General features: G+C 43.7%; 1 protein-coding gene across 3 annotated transcripts in view; it reads right to left on the bottom strand.

Annotated features, from left to right (window-relative positions):
- Positions 1-1003: 1003 nt before the first annotated feature.
- The window catches only part of NCK1 (NCK adaptor protein 1), a 137037-nt gene continuing 110745 nt past the window's right edge, over positions 1004-27295 (bottom strand). For all 3 annotated transcript variants that reach the window (XM_088473864.1, XM_088473865.1, XM_088473866.1), the window contains 2 exons: positions 15334-16043; positions 1004-2704 (listed from right to left, as the gene is read on the bottom strand). In XM_088473864.1, coding sequence (XP_088329990.1) covers positions 2510-2704; positions 15334-16043 — 905 coding nt within the window. In that variant the 3' untranslated portion in view covers positions 1004-2509. The remainder of the gene's footprint in view (positions 2705-15333; positions 16044-27295) is intronic.

Here is a 27295-nt window from a genome sequence, read left to right as displayed (position 1 = left end):
TCAATGGCCAGGCATATGAAATAAATAACCAGTCTTCTCTCAGTATAAAAGTTTATTCTTTTGTGTGAATAAATCGGTTTCATATATTTAATTTAAAACCCAAGGAGAGCTGCACCTCCAACGAACGGTCATGCAATATTCTGTTTTGCCTTTTTAACTCATATACTATCAAAAACGAGAATAGGTTTTGGTCTTTTAGTTGGGTCATATGGTAGATATTTCAAGGACATTGTCATCTGCTGAATGTCTTGACTGAAGGGCAGGTCTTAAACAGAACTAAACCTAATGATCTGGATTAGGCTTTAGAGTAAAGTGAATATATTTAGCTTATAAACGGGACTAGGAAGTAGGTTAGGACTGTAGCAAGAACTGTGCTTTTTGGGTAATATAAAGAAATCCTGATGTAAGACAAGTGTTAATAGGTCAGTCAGCGAATTAGGTCAATCTGAATGACATTAGTATTGCAAAAAAAATAAATCTAATCTAAAGAGGACAAGTGGTGGTTATGCCCATAGCAACCAGCTCCCAGTTATCAATTTATAGACAGTACTAGATAAATGAGAGCTAGATTCTGATTGCAATAGGTAACACCTTCACTTGTCTGTTTTAGGTTTGATAATTTCCCCCACAGTCATGTACACAGTGGAGACCGCCATTTTGTGGGCTGAAGGGATATCCAGTCTTTCCGTTCACTAGGAACAAGTGACATTGCACTGAGGCATAAGGCACAAAGTGCTTCAAACCTTTGTGAATATTGGTCCAGTACACAGGATGGCTGCCCAGTTGTGTGTAAGGACTATGAGATTCTGGGGTCTATTTACTAAGCAGTGTTAGGAGAAGTGAAAAGTGGAGAGTGAAAAGTGATAAGGTACCAGCCAATCAGCTCCCAACTGTCATTTTTCAAACACAGCCTGTGAGATGGCAGTTGTGCCAGCCAATCAGCTCCTAACTGCCATCTCACAGGCTGTGTTTGAAAAATGACAGTTGGGAGCTGATTGGCTGGCACCTTATCACTTTTCACTTCTAACACTGCTTAGTAAATAGACCCCTCTGAGTCTTTGGTGTTGCAGTTGTTCAGACACAGGAAGTAGTGAGATGTTGCTGATCTGATCATGTGACGTACACCTTACATAACATAAGGGGGGGGGGGGCATGGAATACCTGACAACTCTGACACTGGTAAGCTAAAATACTACGAATTACAATATTTGTGTCATTCTATTCTAGATCATCTCTTATCCTGTATAGTCTCTCTCAAGGTGATTAAAACACAGGATAACTACTAACTGCTGCCATTGCTATGCACAACTGTAATGTATGTAAATAGGATTCAACGGTAAATATATTCCTAATAGTAATTCTGGTAAGTATTAAACAAGTGATTTTATTTTTAATGAAATATTTGACTTGTGTACCTAGATTTGTTAGTGTATCCCACCATGGGAAAATATTTCAATTGACTAAGGGCTTTGGCACACATAAAAAGACCACTAATAGTGAAAGGAATTGTCCCTTCCTCCTAAATGTAAAGTAACATACATAATAACACTGGTGCACATGAAAGTTGTTTTGTTTGTCTGTATTGCTACACTACTGGCAAAATGAGCAAAGCTGGAGGCCCCTGCTGTATCAGAGATGGCTTACCAGTAATAACCTGCAAGTGCCAGCCACCAGCACAGGAGAATGGGGCTTGTAGTTCAGTAATAGTTCAGTGTGCCATAGGTTGCGAAGACTTTATAGATGTCACATATATATGTATATATTTGAAAAAAAATACATATTGATATAACAGCCAATAGAAAGTGATTCACAGCATTGTGAATTAAACATCTGCTCATCTGAAATAGTCTCAAACTAGGGCAAGATACAGAAAGAGGTCCTCAGACCTGGTATATGGGTGCATTAAATATCTGAACTAGTAACCGACCTAGAAGGCAGTCATTGTTTGTAAACAAATAAATATGAAATGTTTTCAATACGAACAAGGAAATAACGATTATACGCAGTGCCAGTCTGATACACAGCGACTGGGGCAGAAGACATGGGTATATTCCACAGTGAAGACAGCACTCAAATCCAGGTTGAGGATGCCCATTAGATTCGTAGTCTAAAGCACAGAGTGGACATAACAAAAAGCAGCTTGATGATGCGATATGTGGCGTTTTGTCATCAGATGTGATCCACGCCGGGGGCAAACCACAATCACGTTGCTCAGAACCCCAAATGCAGAGGTTACACATTTCTCAGTCTCCGATATTTTACAATAGTAAGGCAGAATGTAGAAAAAAAGAAAAAAGGGTATACACAAGGCTGGAAGTGTAGATAGCAAATAGAAAAGGACATGAAAAAGGGAGTATAATCCAATTGATAATGAGGAAAGTAACGATACAGAACATGTCTTTCTCAGCAGGGCCAGGAGATGCCTTTGGTTCTATTCTGGGATGTTCAGTCACTCAGTGAACGCACCTAACCTGGAGTTCCATCAACCATTACTTCTCAGACGGCTTCCTCAAGATAAAGGCTTGATTAGATAGAGTTTCTCGCCCTGCTCGCTAGTAAAAATTGGGGCCTTTTTGTAATGTTCTACCAACTCCTCCATGGTGGTAAACCTGCGTTGGCCGATGCAGTACACATTGTCTTTCATCTGTACTTTGAAATGCTTGTTCTTCCCTTGGGCTTTCAAAGACACAGAGAAGTCATTTGGCTTGAAAAGGTGGAGAGAAAGAAAACAATTAGACAACTTCAGACAATGGCCAACAAATTGAAAAACAAATCAGTTGCTGATACTGTGTTAAATTGAACCAATGATTTCTATGTAGGGAACTCTGTAATGTCTGTGAATACCATTAAGTACTACGTTCCAGCACCATTTATAGCATGCCGTAGCAGAAAATCTGCGGCAGTGTATGCTGGGAGGCTGGAGGGCCACATATTGCCAACCAGTGTTACAGAATGGAAGTTCAGATACAGCAAGTAAACACACACAACTCTCAGTAACATGTTTCTAAGGCACTAATTGAAGTGTTCATTACAGGCTCTGTGCAGCAGCAAAATGCACAATAGTGCTTTCACAGGGGCCTAAATTAGCATTCCCATGGAGCCCTATTATATTACTGAGAGATAACCATTGTGAAGCCCTGGAGGCAACCCGACATGGACAAGAAGCAAAAGCATGTTAGATGTCAATTTACTTGCATTATTTCCTGGAAGCACTGGCATCATTAGTCTTGTCTGTACAGTGAATATTTTAATCTCTTAATACCCGTGTGTTTGAGCCCTAACATACACTTTCAAACCCTACAATAGCTAAGGGGATTAAATAATATAATATTCGCACAATGCAGTCAAGTTCTAGCCTGATATTACAGGGTTCATTGGATAATTATTACGCAGTTGATGTTTTTGGGCAATCTAATCTAATAAGATTAGAATATTATCTAGCATATCTGTAAGTGCCATCAGACGGTGACTGCTAGCAGCCTGTTACCAGTCATCTTTCGACCATACTATGTGCTCCAGTCATACTGGATTTGGTCCATAATGCCCATCTACAGATGTCCAAATTCAACATGGAGCCTTCTGCTCCGAGCTAGCGCCAAGAAGAAGTTGTTTAACTTCAATTATTCTAGAATTGACGCTTACAAGCTAACGCATCAGGCTGGGGGGCGGCAATACAGAGAAGCAGGTTCAGCACTATGCACTAACATGGAGAGTGCATGCGTGTTATAGATGGGCAGAGGTATATTCGAGAGATAATTACTCAGACTCCTAGCAATGCATCAGATATTAGCTTCCGCTAGTCTGACTACATTAGATTTCTAAATTCGGATAACCAAATGAATGCTATGTATTACAACACACCAGTACTTTTTGCCCCAATATACTGGTGGTATTTGATACCACAGACATAGCAGATCGCAAAAAACTTGGGGGTATATTTACTAAAGTGCAGGTTTTTAGAAGTGTTGATGTTGCCCATAGCAACCAATGAGATTCTACTTAACATTTATCTAGCTCCTTCTAAAACACAGGTTCTCCAACTCGGTCCTCGGGACCTCTAACAGTGCGTGTCAGGTCTCCTCACAGAATCACATGAAATAATTAGCTCCACCTGTGGATCTTTTAAAATGTGTCAGCGAGGAATGACCACCTGTGCACCTGCTAGGTGATTTAGAAAACATGACCTGTGTGGGGTTCTGAGGACAGAGTTTGAGAACCACTGCTCTAGAAGTTAGATAAAATCTGATTTGTTGCTATGGGGCAACATCTCCACTTCTAAAAACCAGCACTCTAACCCTTAGAACTTTTACACACGTCATATTAAAATAATAATAATTTAGAGTGAAGACAAAAATGTAAATCCGCTTTTATGTGGAATACGCATTAATAATGCAGTAACACAAACGTTTCCGCAGAACGCCACAGAATGTCAGAACCAATGCAGAGTGAACACTCGTCTGAGAAAGTGTGTGTACGGGTCCATTTGTGCTTTCAGCATCTTAGGGAGCTTAAAGACTTTCAGAATAAGCTTTGCAAGTTTAAACACATCTGAAAATGCAGCGCATCATTTCTAAATAATCCGTTCCAGGATATCTGCTAGTAGAAATTATAATAAAATAATAAAAAATGTAATTGCTAAATAAATGTGTACCAGTTTGCATAAAAACAAATGACACTTATACGGCGTTTACTCTAAAGTCCTGGGCGTGACTCGGTATTTGGAACATGGTTCCAATCCGGGTCAGACCCCCTCCCCCCCCCGCTCCCACTGCGACGACGACCTGCGCTATCCCTGGGACGGAGCCGTTCGCACTGCAGTGGAACTGTTCTTCTGGCATTTGGAGATGTCAAACCTGGAAGTCCCCATGCTATAAATGGAACCCGGGCCCGGCGACCCACGTTACCCGCTAACACTGCAGGGTTACATTGGTCGTTCCAGTGTTAAACCCCGCACATTGCCCGGGTTGGATTGCCAGGTCACTCGAGCCAGGAATCCAACCCTTGCCCATTTTATACTTAGCAGCAACCCTGGTTAATACTGCAATAACACGGGTTTGAGCTGTGGTGTAAAAGGGCCATTATTCATCTGCAGTAGTTAAAAATGCAAATGATATTACAAGAAGAATATGGACATTCAGTCCTTTCCATTGCTGTGTCGCTAATGTACAGAGAAAAGGCCAGTTCCTTATCTCTGCCAGCTGCGTGTGGATGCAGGAGCTGGTACAGAAACATCTACTTGTTGCTCAAACAGGACTCCCCGGCAGCTTCAGTCTAGTAATCTCTATTACATCTGCTGGATATTAAAAGTGGCTCCATATATATTGTGGATTTTTCCCCAGTGAGTAAGGTCTGCAGACTTATATGGGAAGTCCTTGTCCTCAGGATGGTAAGTGCCTTTGTGGAAAACATCTAAGATTCTTAGGGGCATATCTGAATGAGCCTGGAAAAACAAATTACGCAGACATTGCAACAAATTCTGGATAACCGCGTGTATGCTCGCTCCCAATACCGTTGGTATCCAATAAAAAAAAAATGGTTTCAGGGTTTTATGCTGACAAAAATCATGCGAGGGAAAGAAAAAACACAAAGTTGCAGCACAGAACTCGGGGCACTTTGCGACTTGTTCCAGCTGCTCCTGGGCCTCTCACCCTCCCTTAGCTTCCCTCCTGCCGGTCAAGTTGCGGAGGAGGATGCTGGGAGAAGGCGGTTTATGGGAGATGTAGTTCCTGGCTGGGTTAGGGGTAATGTAGGGATGCCAGGTTAGCGGCAGTAGTGTAGGTAGGTATGCGCAGAGAGCAGGTGCAGGGCTACTAGGGGCAGTAGTGTAGTGTAGGTAGGTATGCGCAGAGAGCAGGTGCAGGGCTAGGGGCAGTAGTGTAGGTAGGTATGCGCAGAGAGCAGGTGCAGGGCTGGGGGCAGTAGTGTAGGTAGGTATGCGCAGAGAGCAGGTGCAGGGCTGGGGGCAGTAGTGTATGCGGAAACTTCCATTTGCTTAATTAGTCATTAGGGGGTGTCCAAAGGGGTCCAGAGCAGATGCAGACAATTTTTCCTTAAAATATGGATTTTAGGAAAAATTAGACATGCTCTGGAGGGACCAAAAAAAAATTAAAAATTGACCGCTCAAACAAAAAATGTGCACCCTACTGAATACCAAAATCCATGCATGTGCGAGATTTCAGGTAAACTCACACTTAATTGGATATGCCCCCTAGAGAGATCATTGAAGTCCGAAAGATTAATTATTACAAGAGTAAACCACCACCACTGGTTATGAGGCTTTACAAGTGCGCTTACTTTACCTGACATACTGCGGCTTAATATGAGTTGGAAGCAAAGCAAAAAAAAAGCACCTAGACAAACCATTTTGCAGTCCAAGAGGTGCAAATGCAGGGTAATACTGGCTGCGTATACATGGACAGCTTCATTTTTTACACAGCAATCTAAATCTCTATGCACATCATAAATCTGCCCCACCAGCCTTGCAACATGGTTTTACCAAGGTGCAAAGTTCATTGTATTTATTTATTTGCTATCAGTCCCATTGCACTATATGCATCTTTACTTTTGTCCTCCTGAGGTTATTGGCGCTCTGGAATATCCTTACAATTGGTCAGCTGGACACTTTCCTAAATCTACAGATGGCCATAGATGGCTCTACAATTAACAGTTTTTAACCATCGGGGCGGAAACCACTGGCTGGGTGCTACACATGCGCAAACCTCAGACACCGTGCCACAAATGTTCAAGATTGGGGGACCACCTTCAATGGTGCAGCATTGGTGGCAAAACCACTTTGGCCTTAGACCATTGACTGTTGCAAAACAATGGAAAGGGATTTCGTCCAAAACTAGGATTTAGGTAGGGATGACTATCTACACGTATGAGAAATGCTGATTGTTCAGTTGCCTCAATTGTATTACACTATGTCAAGTTTTATTTCTATTTGAGGTATTCAGGATATTTTATTTTGAAGCACCAAACCAAAGATTAGCACGTTTTCAGCTATGGTATGCAATCATTAGCATTTTCTCTCTTTTTTATACTATGTATAATCCCAATAAATGTCAAATAAACGCACAATAATATGAGATATGGTAAGAACTTACCCTTGTTATCTCTATTTCTACGAAGTCCATAGGGTTCCACAGGATACCTTGGGGTATAGGCGATGGCGGCAGACATCCAGGCACCACAGAGTTAAATTTTCAGCCTCCCAGGATGCACTGGGGTCCCTCTCCTATACCCCGCCCCCGAGCCTCAGGCCACTCAGTTTCGTAACAAGCCATAGGCCGGGGCAGGAGCAAAAAAGAGAGAGAAGAGAATCTGGAACACACAAGAATCACATTCTCACCAGAAGGAGACGGAGAAACCGGTGACCAGATCAAAGCCCATCTGCAGTACAGGTTCGACAGGGCGGGAGTCCTGTGGAACCCTATGGACTTCGTAGAAATAGAGATAACAAGGGTAAGTTCTTACCATATCTCATTTTCTACTTCAGGGTCCATAAGGTATCCACAGGATACCTTGGGGATGTCCCAAAGCAGTATCCTTTTAAGGGTGGGGACGCTCCTGTGCTGTAAGGAGAATCCGCCACCGAAAGGAAGCATCCTGAGAGGCGAAAGTATCAAAAGCATAATACCTTACAAAAATATGGACAGATGACCACGTGGCTGCCAATCACCGCTGAGGCGCCACGTCGAGCTGCCCACGAAGGACCCACAGACCTAGTGGAAGAGCTTTAATAGAGGATGGAACAGGAAGACCTGTGAATCCATCCTGCCAAAGTTAGCGTAGTGGCAGGCCAACCCTTTTTATGGAAACCAGAAAGGACAAAACCGAGAGTCTGATTTCCTAAATGGACTGGTACGGTCAACTTAAATTCTTACCGCCCGTACCACAGCCAAAGAGGCCTCACCAGCAGACAGGACTGGGGAAGTAAAGGCCGGTACTATAATTTCCTCATTGATGTGAAAACTAGACACCCCCGTAGGTAAAAAACCAGGGCAAGTGTGAAGCACTGCCCAGTTCCTAGTAAAGATGAGAAAAAGGGAGGTCTACATGACAGAGCCTCCCATTCTGAGATCCTACTGGCCAAATTAAGAGCCAGAAGGAATACAGTCCTAGCCGTAAGCCATTTGAAATCCACTGAGCCCAGTGGATCAAATGGCGGTCCTCAGAGAGCCCTAAGGACCACAGCCAAATCCCAAGGAGCCACAGGTGGAACAAAGGGATGCTGAATATAACGTACACCCTGCACAAAGGTGCGGACATCAGGAAGAGTAGCAATCCTACACTGAAACCATACTAACAGGGCAGAAACCTGCACCTTCAGGTAAGCAAGGCGAAGATCGTTATCTAAGCCCACCTGTAGGAAAGCCAACCTCTGGATATCCGGAATACCCGAGGAGCCTAGCCTCTAGGGCGACACAACTGAAAGTATACCATACCCAATGGAAAATTCTTGCAGATAAAAGCTTCCGAGCTCTTAGCATGGACAGAGCCCCTGTTAACTATAAAGCTGGAAAAACTCCTAGACCTTAAGAGGGCAGTCTCCACCACCACACCGTCAAGGACAGACAACCCAGGTCTGGGTATCAGCCAGGATCCCGAGACAACAAGTCCGGGCGTAGAGGCAACAGCTTCGGAGTGTTAACTGAGAGGCTCCGAAGATCTGAGTAATAGTGCCATCTGGCCCACGCTGGAGCTATCAGCAGGAGCGTGCCTCCTTCTTGCTATTACTGCAATCCCAAAGGGGGTGCCCCTTGTTTAGGTGAGCTTTCCGCAGCCACCAGGCCACAGAGAGACAAACCTCCGGGGAAAGCCTATTGACTTTATCCGATGGGGCAACCCATCCCATCCGGAGGGGATCAAGTTTTACAGAGGTTTAGAGTGAAGCTGGGTACTCTCCACCATGTCGAACAGCGACACCCTGGAACCCAGGAACCACATTGCCAAGTGAATAGACACTCAGCAAATCGGCAGGCAACTGCGTACCTTTGCCTGTAATGCAGAGATCTTTTCCTCAATCACAAAGATCCTCCGATGTTGGGATATGGATCATCCTCTGAAGAATCAGAGAGGACCATTTCCAGTTTATCAGTCAGCCCTAACGTAGCAACACAGATATTGTCCGTTGCATATGGCACTGAAGTATCTCTGGGGACCGTGGTAACAACAGGAGGTCGCCCGGATAGGGTAACAAGCGGACCCCCTGCATCCGCAGGTGGGCTGCCATAACTGCCATGACCCTGGTAAACCGTGAGGCGCGGAGGCCAGACCAAGGGGCAATGCCAGAAACTGGAAATGCTTATCGACCACTGCAAACCTGAGGAAAACACTGGTGTGGTAATAAAAGAGGGATATTCAGGTAGTCACCCTGAATATATCCAACGACACCACAAATTTCCCAGGCTCCACTGAATGATGGAATGCAGGGTCCTCCTCCCGAACCGAGGAACCCTTAAGAATTTGTTGAAGGATTCGAGGTTGAGAATGTCCTGGTAAGACCCATTGGGTGTCTGTACCAGAAAGAGGATGGAGTAATACCTCGTTCCCCTTTGGGGCAACGGAATAGGTACTATAACTCCTGCCTGGAGTGTAACACCCTCAAAAATTACAGGGCCTTGTCCTGAATTGACAGAAGACCTGTAACGAAAAACCGTCTGGGAGGCTTTTACCGGGAGGAGAGGACATAACCTTCAAGAAAATACTCTTACCCCAGTGTCCGTGGTGGTCAGACACCAGCACTGGGCGAACTGGAGAAGCCGGCCTCCAACTCTGGGGGCTCCCGAGAGGAGGCCCGTCTCGTGAGGCTGAAGGCTTGTAGTCTAACTTGGGAGTAGGACGTCTTGTACTCCAAGCCTGTTCTTATGGCTGAGCAGATTTCCTGGCTACTGACTGTCTTGGAAAGCTGTATTTTAGACTTAACCTGGCCTCACAGGGCCGAAAAGACAAAGCCCCAGAACCTGATGGGACTGTAGCCGATGGCAGACACGCAGACGTAGCTGCTGCCTGCGGGGCCACAATTGCGTCCAGACGAGGGCCAAACAGGACTTGTCCCGTAAAAGGCAAAGCATTCCAAATGGAATCTGCGTCCACTTTCCAAGAGCGCAACCACAGGGAGCGGCAAGCCGCTACTGCTGCCGAGGAGATTCTGGAAAGGAGTAGGCTATATGTAAGACCGTCTCATTATGAACGTGGCAAAGTCTCTTGAGAACTTGCCACTATCCACCTGCTCTGCTGGAGAGTCAGTGTGCAGAGATCCAGTTACCTACTCGGCACTCCATGGCTCTGTCCCCCCAGCACACGGCCATAGCCGGCCTGGAAGCCCCTCCAGCAAGGGAATATTGGATTTTAGATATATTTGCACCTTGCAATCTGGAACCTCCTTCAAAGAGGACCTGGAGGGCATGGGCAACGTAGCACTCCTCACTAGACGTGTAACATGAGAATCTACCCGTAAAGGTAACTCCCATTCGGAAATGTAATTATCCGCAAAAGGGATATGCAAAAGTTCAACCGTTTTTGAGGCTGGAACCGCTTACCCAGATTTTCCACGCCTCCTCTAAATGATCCATCTGACCAGATAGAGGAATTACAGTGGCAACACCCTTATCCTTAAAGAAGGCATATTTGGATTTAGCCACGGGGGATATGTAATAACCAAAGCCGCACGGACTGCCCGTAGAAGGCCAGGTATATAGACTTTAGACCCAGACTACGCCTCCTGTGCACTAAGGGGCTCGTGTCTGAAAAAGTCAATAATGTCACCGTCATCAGACGTCATGCCTTTACCCGTCTGAGACCCGAAAGGCCATTTAGAAGGCCGAAATGGTGACTCCCCCTGTAAAACGTCCATCATGTGCTATACCATTTGGACAATAAATTCACCCACACAGGCTCCTGCGAGACCTGGGGGGGGGGGGGGGGGGCGAAAAACAGGATACACTGGGGTACCATCAACTGTCCTGCATCTGATGAGACCACCACAGGCTGCGATAACCCCTATGGGGAAACGCAGGGGGCATTGCCCACAAAGGCTGTAAGCATCTTAGCCAGCCGAGGGCGGTCCCCTTTTTTGTGCAGGCACAGTGACAGAAATGGGGCGTGATATATAATACAACATGCCCTCCATAAACCCTCAGCGTCTACATATCCCTCCGCTAACTGCACATGATATCAGTACATTATAGCTGGAAGAGGATATCCTCGTTCACTTTCAGACATGAGGAATGTGAACGGAGCGTATGTGACCTCCCACACAGAAAAACCACGTTTACTGTGAGGTAATAAACACCCTGCAACACCGCACCGCAAGGGCTGTAGCAGAAGAACAGGGATAGGAAAAAGGCTGACAGTCAGAAATGAAAGTACAGGCAAACAGCGCTAGCATTTAAGTCACATACAATGCACAGATAACATGCTGCATTACAAGCCCTGCGATCAACTACACAGACCAGAGCCTGGTAGGAAACAGTGCTGCATACACTGACCTTAATTGAAGGAGAGGTATGCGGGGGACCCGGACCGCAATGGCATCTGTATCAGCTTCCAGCAGCGTTTGCCATCCCCAGCACATGTAGTGAGAAAATGGCCACCGAGGAGCAGAGAGAAGGCAGGGCCCGGGGGAGGAGCGCTGACACAGCCCGCTCAGACCGCTGTGGAATGGCACTGTGCAGCGGGGGAGACGCCGGCTGTGAGACAGGGAAGGCGTTCTCCCCTGGCCTGCTATTAACCCCTGGGACGCCGCGCTGTACCGCACATGCTGCGGCCCGCTGTCCCTGGTGGTCTAGTGGAAGGCGCAGGATCAGTACCTGGCCCCACACGCAGCCGGTCCCCAGGGAGCCCCCTGCCTGGGGACCAAATAGGACTGTGTTACCGGCGGGTGCCCACCGCGGGACCCCGCCGCTTACCTTGTTCCCCGTGCATCCGGCCACAGTCCAGGTGGCCGGGATCACCGCTAGCTGTGACCCCAGCTACCTACCAGCATCCCCGGATCGGTACCGGCGTTCTGGTACCGGCGGGGTGTAGGAGTGACAGCATGGACGTCAATACTGACTGTCCTATGCTGGAGCACTCTAGTTGTGCAGCCACAACTGCGAAGAAATATTCAGGGGCCTTAAAAAGACCCCCCTCTGTACGGTGCGACTGGTCCGGCCAGGCACCGATGAAAACTGAGTGGCCTGAGGCTCGGGGGCAGGGTATAGGAGAGGGACCCCAGTGCATCCTGGGAGGCTGAAAATTTAACTCTGTGGTGCCTGGATGTCTGCCGCCATCGCCTATACCCCAAGGTATCCTGTGGATACCCTAGGGACCCTGAAGTAGAAAAAAAGTTAAAGGGAGCATCAGTAAGAGAGGGTATATAGCCACTTTAAGGATAGAGATCTACATACAAACATTACATTAGCATGCACTCTACCAACTAAAGCTACAAGTGCAATGTCACCCAGACTCATTCTGTAATCAGGAGTGAAGGAGATACTATTTAAAAAATAAAATGTCAGGAGTTATATGTGCAAAATGGATGTCTTTCACATATACAACCCCCTATATGAAACCACTGTTTGTATACTCTCAGTGTTTAAAACAAGTTCCTTATCTTATTGATCAGATGCTGAATCTTCAGGTAGCCAGACATTATCTATGCATGATCCCCACCAGAGCACCACAAGCCTAAAGGTGCTTATCCACTAGCAGATAGTGGAACGACAGTACAATTACAACATTGTAATCGTACAGTGGTTCCTCTTCCCCTGCATGTCGTTCAGTGCAGGCACACTCCCTCATCCCTGAACATGGTCAATCTGTCGTTATCAGCAGATTGACCGGCATGTTCAGGCGGTGATTGATGTCGGAAATGACCAGCGGGAGCGCGCCTCGCAGGTCGTTTTCGACATTTTCATGCCCGATTTGTGAACGATAAATGAACGATTGAACGATGTCGTAAACTTTCATTTAAATTTGCCTAGTGGATACGCGGCATTCGGGTTTGTGCAAATCAATTGATGCTACAGATGCTGGTCCGATAACATGGTCTCTGTGGCGCGGTCAGTGACATGCGGTGAGGTCAATAGCTGGGGAGGCACACATGTATAAAAACAGTTTTTAGATCAAAACTCTGGAGCAGGGGAGGGCGTATGACAGGGGGAGACAGAGCACATCCCTGGGCACAGTGTAGGCAGAGGAGGGAAACCATGATCATTAAGGTACTTATCTGATAAATTGTTATAGAAGGGATAAGTTCTTCATACACTGCTGTGTAAGTATGTCTACAGGACAAGGACAATAAAAATAGACCCTTTTGGTCACCAAAAAAGAACAAAAAAAAAAAAAAAACTCTTCAAATACCATCTCCATACAGTCCTTTAACATAATTCTCAGTTGAAAGACGACCCTTTTAAAAGATTACGAGTTATATATGCAATACAAAACAATGTGCTACTTTTGTTTTAAATAACAATCCCTCCTGTTTTATTATGTAAACATATACTATGATAAAATAAGTAAACGATTAACGAAAATAAAAAGCTGTAGATAGCCGTAGTCCTGTTGGTTATAAAAGCAATTACACCACAAATACAACTGCCTTAGGAGTCCAGACATGCTATTCATAAATACTGGTTAGGTTATACACAATAATTAAAAATATAAGTTCACATTACTTTGACTGAAATAGTTCTGTGCAAAAAACCCCCACAAAACTGTTTACTTACTTAGATCCCTGGATTCTGGTGTTCATTTTTTAGTGATATGCAGAGTACATTAATAATAACAGGAATAAATAGTAATAAAGTTATATAGGGGTATTCAATATGGGAGCGAAAACTCAGTTTATGCGTTAATATCGCACCTATGACGTCATTATCGCAGGTTTTAGTTTTACACCGTATTCAATTTCAAAGACTTTTCGCAGGTTCGAAAAGTCTTTGATAAAAAACGGGGATAACTTTTCACCATTGAATAGGTGTTGAAAAAAAGTGCAGAATTGGGGTTTAGGGGTGCAGGCTTAAAAAAAATAGCCTGCACCCCTGGGAATGACATTTAAAAAAGAACTATGTCAAAAAAAGTTTTAAAAAAAAAAATAGGCACACCCCAAAAAATTAATTAAAAAATTGGGGTGAAAAAAAAAAATGGGAAAAAATTGTTTAACAATAGGGAAATAGGTTCAGGGCTATTCTGCAAATATGCAGCTGGTGTTTTCTAGAATAACTTTATAGCGGCAGGTGCACAGTTGCAGAATTTTTAAAAACTTACTTTAGGGACATCAAAATATGCTAGTACCCATTTTTATGTACCCCAAATTTGATGGGACCACTTAAAAAAATGAAAAAAATAACCTAAGTGCTCTTCTGCAACACTTCTTCAATGTCGGGAAAAAACACCTGCTGCGGCTATTTAAATCCCCGACTTTCATTTACAGGCTAAAATGGAGGTACCATAGTGATCCCCATGTTTTTACAACTTTAGGGGGGGTCCCACAATTTTTTTAAGGAAAATTTCGTAACTTTACGCAAATCCCACTTCGCAGGCTCCCGTTTCTTTTAAGTTTCATATTGAATACGGGGATAAGCGGGAGCGCGCCCGATACATTATCCCAGGTAAAAGCTCCGATATGAAACGTAAACTTCAACAGCGAAGTTTACATTTCATATTGAATTCCCCTCAGAGTCATTTAATGTGTTGGCTTGTAGATGCCCCTGTACAACTTGTACTAAACACCAGGTTTCTAACTTCCTGTAATGTCTTTCACCTGTATGCCTTTTTTTATCCATTTAGTAGTGTACAGTAGAGCTATGCTCATTATATATAAAATAAAGCGACTATTAAGTATTACACAATATAAGGGCATGGCTGAAAAGCAGATGAAGCAATGTATTTAGTAAAGGGAAAGGTACGCACAAATCAATAAAATGAAAGTCACTTGAAGGTGAGAAGACTTGATGTGGGAGAGAGCAAAGCTTTATACCACAGCAGCACACATGCCATTAGGAGGTCTCTCTCTTTGCAGGGAGAAAGCCCATCCGGCCACGTAAATTTAAGATCAAATACTCAGGGCCAATGTATGGAAATCAGATACCATGCACAAAATTGAAAACCCTACATCAAGAATGAGCCCTTCAGCTGCTATTGATCTACAGGTTCCAGTATCCCCAGCACCCTAATAAGACAGCCAATTGTCCTAAGGCACCGTCGACAAGTCACACACCTGGGCAGTATTATGGTGGGGCATGTTTGGGTCTAAAGCTACTGGGTAATTCACAAACACATACATGCATACATTGGAGTTATGCACAATGGTCATCAAGAGCGTCAAAAACAAAATAGACCACTTACCGAAGACTCACTATCTCTAATTAGGAAGTCGCCCTCATTTCCTCGCTCGTTGAGTGCCATTTCTGCCTGGTGTCGAGTTACCTTTCCATAATACCACTGGTTGCCGGCAAACCGTCCAGAGACAGAGGGTCCAATGTAGTCACAGCGTGGCGGCAGTGGCTCGTAACCTGAGCTGGGCTGAAAGTTCTGCATTATAGTGACATAGTTCTTTGGCACCAGGCCCACAAGACCATTGCTCTTCCGGCACTTCCACCACTCTGGGTCATTCTCTGGCTTCTCAATAACATCCATCATTTCACCCTTCTCAAAATTGAGTTCTTCCTCATTGGACGAGCTAAATGGATACAGAGCTTGGACGACATGGAGCGAACGACCATTATTGAGATTGTTGACCACAGCCGCCAGTTTCTCAGATAACGTGCTCACTTGGTCGCCGGAAGGGCTATCGCTCTCTTCAGTCACATAGTTAGACGGGAACCAGCCTACGCGTCCATTGTAACTACCCCGCCACCAGCCATCACTGCACTTTTCCATTACAATCACCTTTGTACCTTTCACCAAGGACAGCTCATCATCCCTCTCCGCCGTGTATGTGAACTTCACGTAAGCTGGCATGTTAAGGTCATACAGACGCTCAGTGTCGGACAAGCTTTCATCGGCTGTAGAAGAGGAATCCGGCATGTTTGGTTTCCTTTTCACTTTCCCTATACCTGTAAATAAACACAAAGTTAGAATACATGTATTCAATAGCAACTTTAGAACTCATGCGACAGCCTTAAAGGAACAAATATTATTTGAAATTACAAGTGTGATTGATAAATCCTACAAAACAAAAAAAACACAAAAATACAATTATAGGGTTTATAAGAGGAATTGAATCTCTCCATCCTCCCACTGACTGCTGCGTCTTAACTTTTATAGCAGACCAGAGTAACACTACTACACATTATCAAGGCAGTGGTGTAGCACAGACATGTTGGAGAATGAACATATAGAATAAATCTAAATATGAATATGAATTCTTAATTATAAGGGAAACAGCTGTTTCTTTATGTATACAGTATAAATGTATTACATACATACGGTACAGGGTCGTGGGTTGCACAAAACAACATTCTGTTATATTTACTAGCGTCCTCTAGCAAGATTATTCCCAAGTTAGGGTACACACATACTGAGCTTCCCTCTGCATGTGTGGGTTTACCATGTGTACAACGCAACTTTTGTGGACGCATCCATTAAGATCTAATGACTTTCAGCTTGTGTCAAAGTGACAGAGTACTGTTCCCCTGCACAGACTGTGGAAGGGTTTTAACCTGTAATTGTGTGTTGAAAATATAATTATTAATTCCGTGACAATTTGGTAAATATTGTAAATGCCAAATATTTTATGTATAGCCCTTGATAGTTTAATCAAAATTAAGAAAGTGTTTTGAGTAAGGGTCTCAACGGTTGGTGGTGGTGGTGGGGGGCTGCACTGGAATAAACGTAGGAGCCAATAAGGGAACGTCTGCTCTAACCTGATCAACGCTTGCAACGGATACTGGCAGCAGAAGATCAAAAACCCCAATGAGCTCTATTGTCACTTGCGCCTTTCTACCACTGTCCAATCACATCTCGCTTCAGTGCTGATACCTCTAAAACCCCTACCTACAGATGAGTCCTTTGTCATCTGGCCTCAATACGCCATGCAGCGCGATATGCCTGAAGTGAGTGAGCCTTCAGCTCTCGAGCAACTCTGCTAAGGTCGGGCGTCTCTTTTTTGGGGACAATGCATCTAAGTCGCACTTGTGATGTGACTAGGACGCATCAGGAGACGGTGCTGATTAATTTGATATGCGACACTTGTATACCTGTGTTCGACTAAGATTGTAAACGGAACTTGGCATAAAAATAAGTTGTGTTTGGGAATGGAACCCATGACCTCAGTGCTGTGAGGCAATAAATGCTAACAGATGTGCCATCGTGCTGTTTAACACAAGCCAAACAGATGATAATGCAGGCTATGGTCACTGGGGGGAAAAAAATGACATATCGAAAACCATAGCACTGTGCATGCATTTATAACTGTGTTTACAATCAAAATGGATTGCTCTGTATACATTCCCTGAAGGCCTGTGATGACAAGTCCTATGCACTAAATACCATCTGCTGCACTAATCCCTATGAGCCAAATATCTTCCGTATTTAGACTCCAGAGGCACTGGCAGCCAGGTGTGAGCTGCTACCTGTCAAGAACCAAGCTGGGTTTTCTGCAATGTAGTTGGGTGAGCCATAAACAACGTCACTCCCTTCTTAGCAGTATTCTTACAACTGATAACCACGCACTAGAGATTCTGCATTCGTGTCTTAATAAAACCGGATGCTTTTCAGCTGTTGAACATTTGGTTGCTGGAATCATGTCAGACATTCCATCCTGAGACTTTAATGTCGTCTTCCTGTTGTGCACAGTGGCATCCTGCTTGAATCCTCGGATAAAAAAAATAAAAAAAAGCCCTTCTCTGTTAAAATACATGTTATTAAGCCAAGCTTACAGCTAAGGTAGAACAATGGTGTGTGTACAGGTACAGCTGGAGGATTATGGAACCAGCTCACCAAATTGAATTCCATTCAGTGTACAGAAGAGTGAGAATTCACGGGTGATATGACCCACGATTGCTTACAAGCATTTTTAACCCACAGCTGCATGCAGTCCAAAATCCCCACTGTCATCCAGCCACCGGTGCTGTGCAAAACGCAATCAGTCAGGGAAAGCCCAGCTATGTCATCAATAGAGTTTCAAGCAAAGTTCAACTTAACCAGCAGCTCTCAAGAAAACACTAAGTCCAACAGCTATAGAGACTCTTGGATAGAATAGGGACTGCTATTTAGAGTGTTTTTGTGTTCATTTACTTTTAAAACAGATGCAGGAGGCAGTCCAGCCTTCGCATTATTAATTGTGCGTGATCTTGCATACGCATGTGACAGATTACTGGTGACATATTACCTGCGCAGCTCAGGATTATCTAACATTAACTCATTCACTAGTTGGAACATTCACAGTTCCACCACATGAGAGCATGAAAGACGCTGCTATTAGAGACATGTGGGAAGATGTCAGACTCCCCCTGCATCACTCAGAGCCCTAAGACAGCACCCTAGAGAGAAGGATCAGCAAATGCACAAACTGCTGTTCTATGCGCCTGCCAGTACTTCCGGCCACTACTATACTTTTATTATCTTGGGAAAGGGCTAGCAAGATCCGACCTTAAACTTGGAGTTTGGCAGAATTTGTGGGTTTTTGATGGAGCACCTTGCCATAAGGCAAAAGTGATAACTAAGTGGCTCGGGGAACAACACACCGAAATTTTGAGTCCATCGCCAGAAAACTCCCCAGACCTTAATCCCATTGAGAATTTGTGGTGAATCCTCTAGAGGCGGGTGGACAAACAAAAACCCAGAAATTCTGACAAACTCCGAGCATTGATTAGGCAAGAATGGGCGGCCATCAGTCAGTATGTGGCCCAGAAGTTGATTTGACAGCATGCCAGGGTGAATTGCAGATATTGACTCCTTGCATAAACTTATTTGTCAATAAAAGCCTTTGACACTTATGAAATGCTTGTAATTTTACTTCAGTATATCATAGTAACACCTGCCCAAAAGGTCTAAAAACACTGAAGCAGCAAACATTGTGAAAACCAATACTTGTGTCATTCTCAAAACATTTGTGTGTGTATATATATATATATATATATATATATATATACACATATACATACACACACACACACACATACATATACATATATATATATATACACACACGCACTGTTGTTCCAACTGTGCATAACAGACCCAGAATATACACACACGGAAATTATGGCACTGTCCAGACTAACTGTAAAGCACAAATGTATGCTTTACAATTAGTCTGGAGAGTGCCATCATTTCCATATAGGATCTATGTGAAAATAAAGATATATCTATATACTAGCGACCCGCCCCAGCTTCACACAGGAGCAATTTTGAATTCAAGGCGATAGCCTTTTTTTAACCGAGATCTTGACATCAACACAAGGAGATTTAGTTATGACGTGACACACAAAAGGGCCACATAACGTTGTCCATGAGAATAAGTGTCTCCACTTAGGCCAACTCCAGCCAAGTTTAGTGCCTGTCCCTGTGCTTTTGAAATTAAAGTTTTTTTACATGCATAAAATTGGAACAGTAAAAAAAAAAAAAAAAAGGGAAAAAACTGAAAATTGTGTATCAGTAAGCAGGGCTTACATCAATTTTACTGGAGACAACAGATAATATGTATCAATCTCTACATGGTATAAAATAAAGTCCATCATTGTGAAATATCTTTAATGGTTTAGGCAGCGTGAACTTCACTAAAATAGTCCCTGCTTGGCTCCCTTTTGTCATACATTAATGTTTCGTTGCACACCCATAAACCCTCCTCGACAAATGCTCTATAGAATAGTGACAACTGCATCAAAATCCGGTCAGTTCGCAAGATTAGCCCGGTGCTGGTGTTTCATTTGGGGGTGTTTAGAATGCATGTAATTTTTTTTTTTTTTTTTTGTAATTTTAACACTTTTTTTTAACCCAGCAGCACAGAATGATCTCACTGAACCCGTCCGTGCATCGTGTTTATTTTTATCACACACAGATGCAAGCATCACCGATCGCCCTGGTCCGTGCATGCTGCATCCCAGTCCTGGCTGCAGCTAACGGTCGCTCCTTTCCCCTGGGTCCCTACCCTGGAACAAGAGCTACCTAAAGTCTAAATCCTCCCCCTACCCTGAGTTATGCCTTCCCAAAAGTCCCCCATAGAGAACAGAAGAAAAGTGGTCCTATCTGAGAGCGTCAGAAAAAAAACTGACAGTTGGAACTTCAGATTACTCCCAAAGCCTCTTTTTTGTGCCCTGAAATTGGCATGCAGCACCAAGCGACAGTTCTACTCGCCCATGCCAAATTTCACCTCAGTACCTCCAATAGCTTTTGAGGTGTAGCCCCTTAAATACCATGCCCCGCCCCTCAGGAATTCTATGGGAGATTTCCATTTTTTCAGCCCTAATATAAGAGCACGGCTGTGCCGTTATAATGTATATAGATAATAAATATAGTATGTATATATAATATCTATATATATATATATATATATATATATATATCTATATATATATCTATATCTATCTATCAAGCAGATGTCAAAGTGCCCAGATGTAATGATATTACATTTGAGACCCCTAAACCATTTCCCAGTACACATTTGAATTTTACATTAGGAGCATTCAGTAATGACGATTTGATGATGGGAACCTTCATTGTTCCATGTGTTTCTGTGGGCTCATCGGAGTGTGAACGCTGCTACTCTGCTCTGGGGATTAACAGGTTAGGAGTTTCTCATGTGCTTCTGACTGTACGCTGACACTGGGGTGAGCGGGCCAGAAAGCCATAGGGACGTGTTGGGGGGGAGGATTTTCTAAGTGTGCAGGAGTCTGGACACACGGACTTACAGTACATTATAAGCATCAAATTTCTAACACAATTAAACTTCTAATAAAACAAAACACAACAGTGTTAAATGACTACAAGTGTGAGATAAAGTTACTGCAGGCTCGATAAGGAAAAAACTATTACCAGTTAAATAATGGGATATGTTCAATATCCCGGCACATGGGTTTCCACCTGTTACAATCCCAGCGCAGGTATCCTGTCTGCCAGAATCCGGATAGCGGGGTTAGGGGGAGGGTTATGTTTAGGAGTTAGGGCTAGTCACTAGGGGAAGGGTTAGGTTTAGGTATTGAAGAGGGGGGGGGGAGGTTTAGGCACCGGGAAAAGAGGGTTAGGGTAGGTAGAGGGGGTGGGTTAGAATACCGACCTACAAGTGTCGGTATCCTAACCCTGTTAGGATGCAGTCTTCAAGTTACCTGATTACCGGGATCCCGGGTGCCGGCATCCCATACTCATCCCTTAAACAACATCTAAATACATTACTAGGAGGAACAGAATATTGGGGTAATGAAAATTACTGGAACCACAATTCCATAAAAATTAAGTAACGAAATTAGGGGAGGCATTTGCAATGTTAAACTTTTATGGAAATAACACAAATTCAATAATTATTTTTGTAATTCAAAAAAAAAAAAAAAAGGGAAAAACTATAATCTTGTAACAAAAAAGGAAAAATACTCTGATTCTAAATATACAAAAAAACGCAATGCAAACCTACTCTGCTGAAGCCCCAATACAAAATGAGGACAAAAACACATGCGTGCTGAAGCCCCAATACAAAATGAGGACAAAAACACATGCGTGTCAAAGGCTTCTCAGACAATCACAATCTGTTTTCAATAATGCACAAATGTAATTAGCCGTGGGGTGAGACCTGCTACGTAGCTCCATTCATCACAACAGCCAATTCACTGCCATGGAAATGAAGAGGCTGTAGGAGGAAATGGTGTATGGATAGTAAGAGTCCAGCACAACCCTAGTTAAACTTCTCATATTAACCCCTATTGGGTATGTTAATACATTCCCATAAAGATCAGTGAATATTTGGAGACATTTAAAATTATATCAAATAAACAGGCAGCATCCAAAAAGAATTCACTGCAACATTAACTCATGCAGGAGTGTGAAAGTACATGGCTATGGACGGAATGTGATTGAAATGCCGGTTCAAATCCCGACAGCAGATGCCCGACAGGATCAAGATTCAGACAGGGACAGGTAAGTACTCTCTGTTCCCCTAACCCTCTTTCCCCGTTGCTCAAACCTAACCTCCCTCCTTAGTGCCTAACCCTAACCTCCTCCCAGGGGTGACTAAGCCTAACCCTAACCTCCCCCCAGGGGTGACTAAACCTAGCCCCTCCTCCCCACACTCTAAACCAAACCCTCCCGGGGGGACCCCCCCCCCCCCAACCCCACTAAAGGTCCTGATCCCCCCTCCCCCCCGTGGCTAACGCTAAGGGCGCCCCGGACTTACCTGCGTTCGGGCAGGCGTCCTTGGCGTTGGGAATAACATAGGCGTCGGTATTTCGACTGCCTATGTTGACTCCCCTGCCGGGACCCTGCTGTTGGGATTGAGACCGGCGGCCGCATAACTACATCCCGTATGGACACCTAGAATAGAAAAGGCTTCATTTTATCTTTCCTTACATACATTTACATGTTTGCATGGTTACAAATGCAAGTGAAGCACAGCGTTCAAAGACAGTGGGAAAGCAGCCTAAAGGATTCAGGATCTCTATCTGAAATGATGGTAGCACAGGTGACATCGTAATGTAGCCAAATACAGACAGAACAAGTCACTCAACAAGAGATTGCATGTATGTTGTGTTTCTTCACACTCAAGTGTATGGCCAAATCTGACACAGACTGAAATGTTAGTCCCTATGGAGCACAGCTGGCACAGGTACATACAGTCAGGTGCAGTCATGGATCAACTGGATTTCCCTGCAACACAGCTCAATATTCGCAAGACCCCCATCACTTAATGCCCATACATGCTGCGATTTGCAACCAAGTAGTCCTAAGACGTTGTTAGCTACAAAGGTTACAGGTTTTGTTGTGGTATTATGGATATTACACATAGACCTGTTATAGTTACAGATCTATCAACAGTTATTTATATTGCACACATATATTCCATAGTGCTTTACAGAGAATATTTTCAGTTATTGACATCAATGTCTGCCCAGTGGAGCTTACAAACTATGTAGCCCATCAGATGGACACACACACTAGGGGTAAGATTGTTGTCAGATGTCAATTAACCTGCCAGTATGATGGTTAGTTTTGTTTTTGAGTGCAGGAGGAAACTAGAGCACCTGGAAGAAATACCCACACACTTATGATTAGAACATATACACTCCACACAGATGGCCTCAGTGCTGTGAGGCAGTAATGCTAACCACTACGCCATGCGTGCTGTCCTACATGAACAATCCAGTTAAGGCCCTCATAACAAGCCTTATTTGCAAAACTATCCTCCATCTTCCTTCTAATAATGCAAAGCTGATCTATAAGCTTCATAAAGAGCTATGAAAAACCACATTGACACAAAAACAAACCTAATAGATCTTGCATATCATTTTATGGTGTCCATATCATATACATACAAATCTGTAGAAAAGGACCCTCTGTATCTGAAATTGCTGAGAGCAGATTTCTCTCCAAGTTTGGCCTGTAAACTAAACTCCATCATTCCATAAGTGATGTCGTGGCTCTGCCAACTCATCCTTCCAGTTACAAACCTCATTTGTAGTGCTCGTCTAACTAGATTAAGGACTGGAACTTACCTTCTATGGGGGAGTTTCAACTGTTTTATGGCACCCGATCTCCCGTCAGTGCAGGGCGATCAGGGGGAGGTATTCAATTATTTTTGGGTCACCCACGCCTTTTCGCATATGTGACGACAAAATAAACCGGGTGTAGCAGCTAAACTAGTCTAAAATCTTGATTAGTGCGCCCAAAGGAGGATGCATGCAGAAATGTGCTCCCACGACAGTCGTGCCTCTTCGGAGCAACAACTGAATTGGGCGCTCATTAGTAGCAGCCGCAAACAACTGAATTACCCCCATTGACACATTTTGCCAGATATCACAGACTGCAACGAGCGTTAGTCAGTTTGTTGGAAATGCAGGAAGTGTGACTATACTCCTGTCCCTGAAGATTAGGAAAGTCTACATTCAGGCAGTTAAATGAATATTCCACATCTGTTGACACACGTTGCTAGCGATTAAATGCAAGAGCCCATCAGATAAGTTTAAATTATAATTAAACCAAGTTAGCCAAAAACTTTTGTATTGGAAGGAGATCATGTCTTCCGATACACATTATGGCCCCAGAGCAGCAGCAGAGACTTGAGAATTGCGATGTAGGGTGATTTATTCTGAAACTAAACCTTTAGAGTAACTTTCACTTAATTGGGGAAAAAAGAAAAAAGAAAAAAAAAAAACACACATATACCGCTTTCACACCTAAATTCTGGGTCTGACCCGGAGGTTGGAACAGGGTTCCAATACGGAATTTAGCCGGCACCGACCCAGAATATTCCCGAGTCAGTGCCAATCACACCGGAGCCGGGTCAGCAGAGACCCGGCTTTTCCGGCGTTGAAGAGGATGCTTGGAGATGACATCTCCAAGCGCTACTGAAGCCAGCCAATCGGCAGGCAAGCGGCACAAACCAGGTGCCCCTGACCCGGATCGCGCCGTTTACACAGCAGGGTTTCACGGGTTATTCCCGTGTTAAACCCTGCTAGTCACCTGGGTTAGATTGCTGGTCACTCGACCCGGCAATCCAACCCTTTCCCCTTTTACACCAAGGAGCTACCCATGTTAACCCTGCAATAACCCGGGTTTTCGCTCTGGTGTAAAAGGGATATTACAAACAGTATGCCCACAACGGAAAGACCCTTTCTGTTTTTCAGTTTTTATTGATGCTATTATTTTGAGGTTATAAAAAAAAAAAATAGAATATCGTAATGAAAATGTGTAAAACGTGCATAACATAACATGTTATAATCTCAACACCATCTTGTAAATAAAGGTGGAAGCTGATTAGTCAATGTAAAAACAAACCTCTGCTCATTAATGAGCTAACCAGCCACAGACTGCGCTGTGCAGACACTAATGTCAATCCCTAGAAAGAGGAAGTGCCTGTAATTATGAGGACCTCAAGACCCAACCTCAGCACAGCCAGTTACCCACAATCCATCTCAACTCTTAGCTCAATGTGAAACAGCTATGAAATAAAACACTGTTTAGGAGAACAGGAAATAATCCAGGATCACTGTGTAAATGTTTCAGCAATATTGTTGCTATACAAAATAGTTGATTATATACTTTAGGGTTGTTTCTATGAGACCTGGGTGGGGTGTGGAGAGTTTCCGCTGTAATGGCAAGGAATTCACCAATGGCCCACAACTCGCCCAGGACTCGTGTATTTTACATGCAACGCTATGGGACTCTCCCAGTGCTGTGACATGCTTTAACACACACAGAAAAGGAACAAAGTGTTTGAAAAACACAGACTCAATTAAGAACACAAAAGGGTATGAACATATAGAGAAAAGCATGTTTTAATTTCACACACAGTTAAAAATGCAACTTAGGTGCAACTTCACATTATTTGCAAGTGTGGATTCAAAATACTTCTATTTTCTCAAGAATCTAAACCCAATGACCAAAGGCTACACATATAATTGTAAAAATGGATGTTTAAAGCCTATGATTTGATAAGGGTAGAGGCAAGCCAATTGTCTAAATGTATAGACCTAAATTTATATATAAAATCATTTATGGATTGTGTGGCCTCCGCAACATGTAGAAGACATTGGGGTAGAAGGAACATAACACAAAAGGTGCCATCATCCTGTAAGTCTAGCTTATCTGTGGATGAAAAATGTAATAGTGCTCTGAAAAAAACAAAACAATGGGCATCTCCCACGCTTTTATCATTTTACACATCAGTCCTTACACAAAAAGTCAAAAGACATCTATGATGTACTCTATGGGGGGGAATTCAGTTCCGAACGTGGCGGTGAAGTGCTATTCGATTGCCCGTGCTGTAAACCCCTAGACTAGCAATTTCTGTCCACACCTTCCTGAGGGTGCAAGCAGAAATCTAACTTAACTAGTGCCTCGGGGCTAGTTGCAGTGTTACGGCGTGAGCTAACAGCATCATGCCCAGAGCTTAGGTCATTAAATGCAGTTTAACATGACTAAGCCCCAGGTATTAGTCGCAGTAAAATGCATCTCCTGACTTAAGTGCCAGATGTAGTGCTGACAGTTGAACACACTGGCGCGGTACACCTTTACATGTCAACCGTTAACATGTCAAACCGTAACGCAGATGACCTAAGGCGAGCTCAGGGAGGACAGAAACCTCCCGTGGAGCAGAAGGGCATCGCTGCACTGGGAATATAATTCCCCTTAATGGGGGCGATTAAATTAATGTTTGGGCAGCAATAAGGGCTCCCAATGGAGAAATTTGTTTGTTTTGGGAACATATCACGCTTGTCATGCCCAAAAAGCACTGGGTTTAGCAGTGTAAAGTGGCTAAAAACATATAAAGTTGGTCTAAACTACTGGTAAAGACGGTAGTTTGGGCGCCCTAAACACTGACTTTTCGCACTTTTCTGCTCACCACCTCAGGATTCTGCGATAGAAAAAGTCGGAGTCCGTAGCACTCACGTCCGATCGGAGCAATAATTAAATTACTTTAACAGACACACCCCAAAAAAATAAATGGAATTCCCCTATACGATGTCAAATCTATTTTCATAGTGAGGAGCAACAGTCAACACCCCATCACTGTCCCATTCCCTGTCCATAGTAAGAATCCTGAAATTATCCCTCAAAGACAATACATCTTCAATTAATCCTTTCTGTTCATCTATTAAAGCACTTAACTATTTTATAGTGCCAATTATTCAACATGTCATGTCAGTAAAGACGTACATAAAACGTTAATATCACATGCAAATATACAGTTTCTTAATGAATAGCTATGAAATTAAGAACGTCTATGTAATTTTTATAGGCCTTGTATACAAGGACACTTAACAGGAAGTGTGGTATATAGCACCAAAGTATGACTAAATGCAGAAAAGATTAGAGATCATGACTCCCTTTATTAAGAAATCTTTTTGCATGCAGGGTCATTCTCTAATGCTGGCCACACACACAGCGATATTTTACCCGATCTGGCCGATTCTGACACATTGTAACGACAGATCGAGTAAAATATGACCAAATCGTGATGTGCATCCCCGCTGGTCGCACATCGCACCTTCAGATCTGCCGTGCAGTAGGGCAGATCTGACAATCTAAGAGGCGATGCACTGTGACAGTCTGGATGCAGGAGAGATAGTTTGAAGATTGGACACCAAATTGTGTGCAGATCGTGTGCAGAACTGCCGGGGAGAGTGTCAAGGGAAATGGTACACAAACCGTACACATCGGC

The sequence above is a fragment of the Taudactylus pleione genome, unplaced genomic scaffold (genome assembly GCF_031769625.1).
Source record: "Taudactylus pleione unplaced genomic scaffold, aTauple2 ptg000142l, whole genome shotgun sequence".
NCBI lineage: Eukaryota > Metazoa > Chordata > Amphibia > Anura > Myobatrachidae > Taudactylus > Taudactylus pleione.
This window is presented reverse-complemented; position numbering and strand designations above follow the sequence as displayed.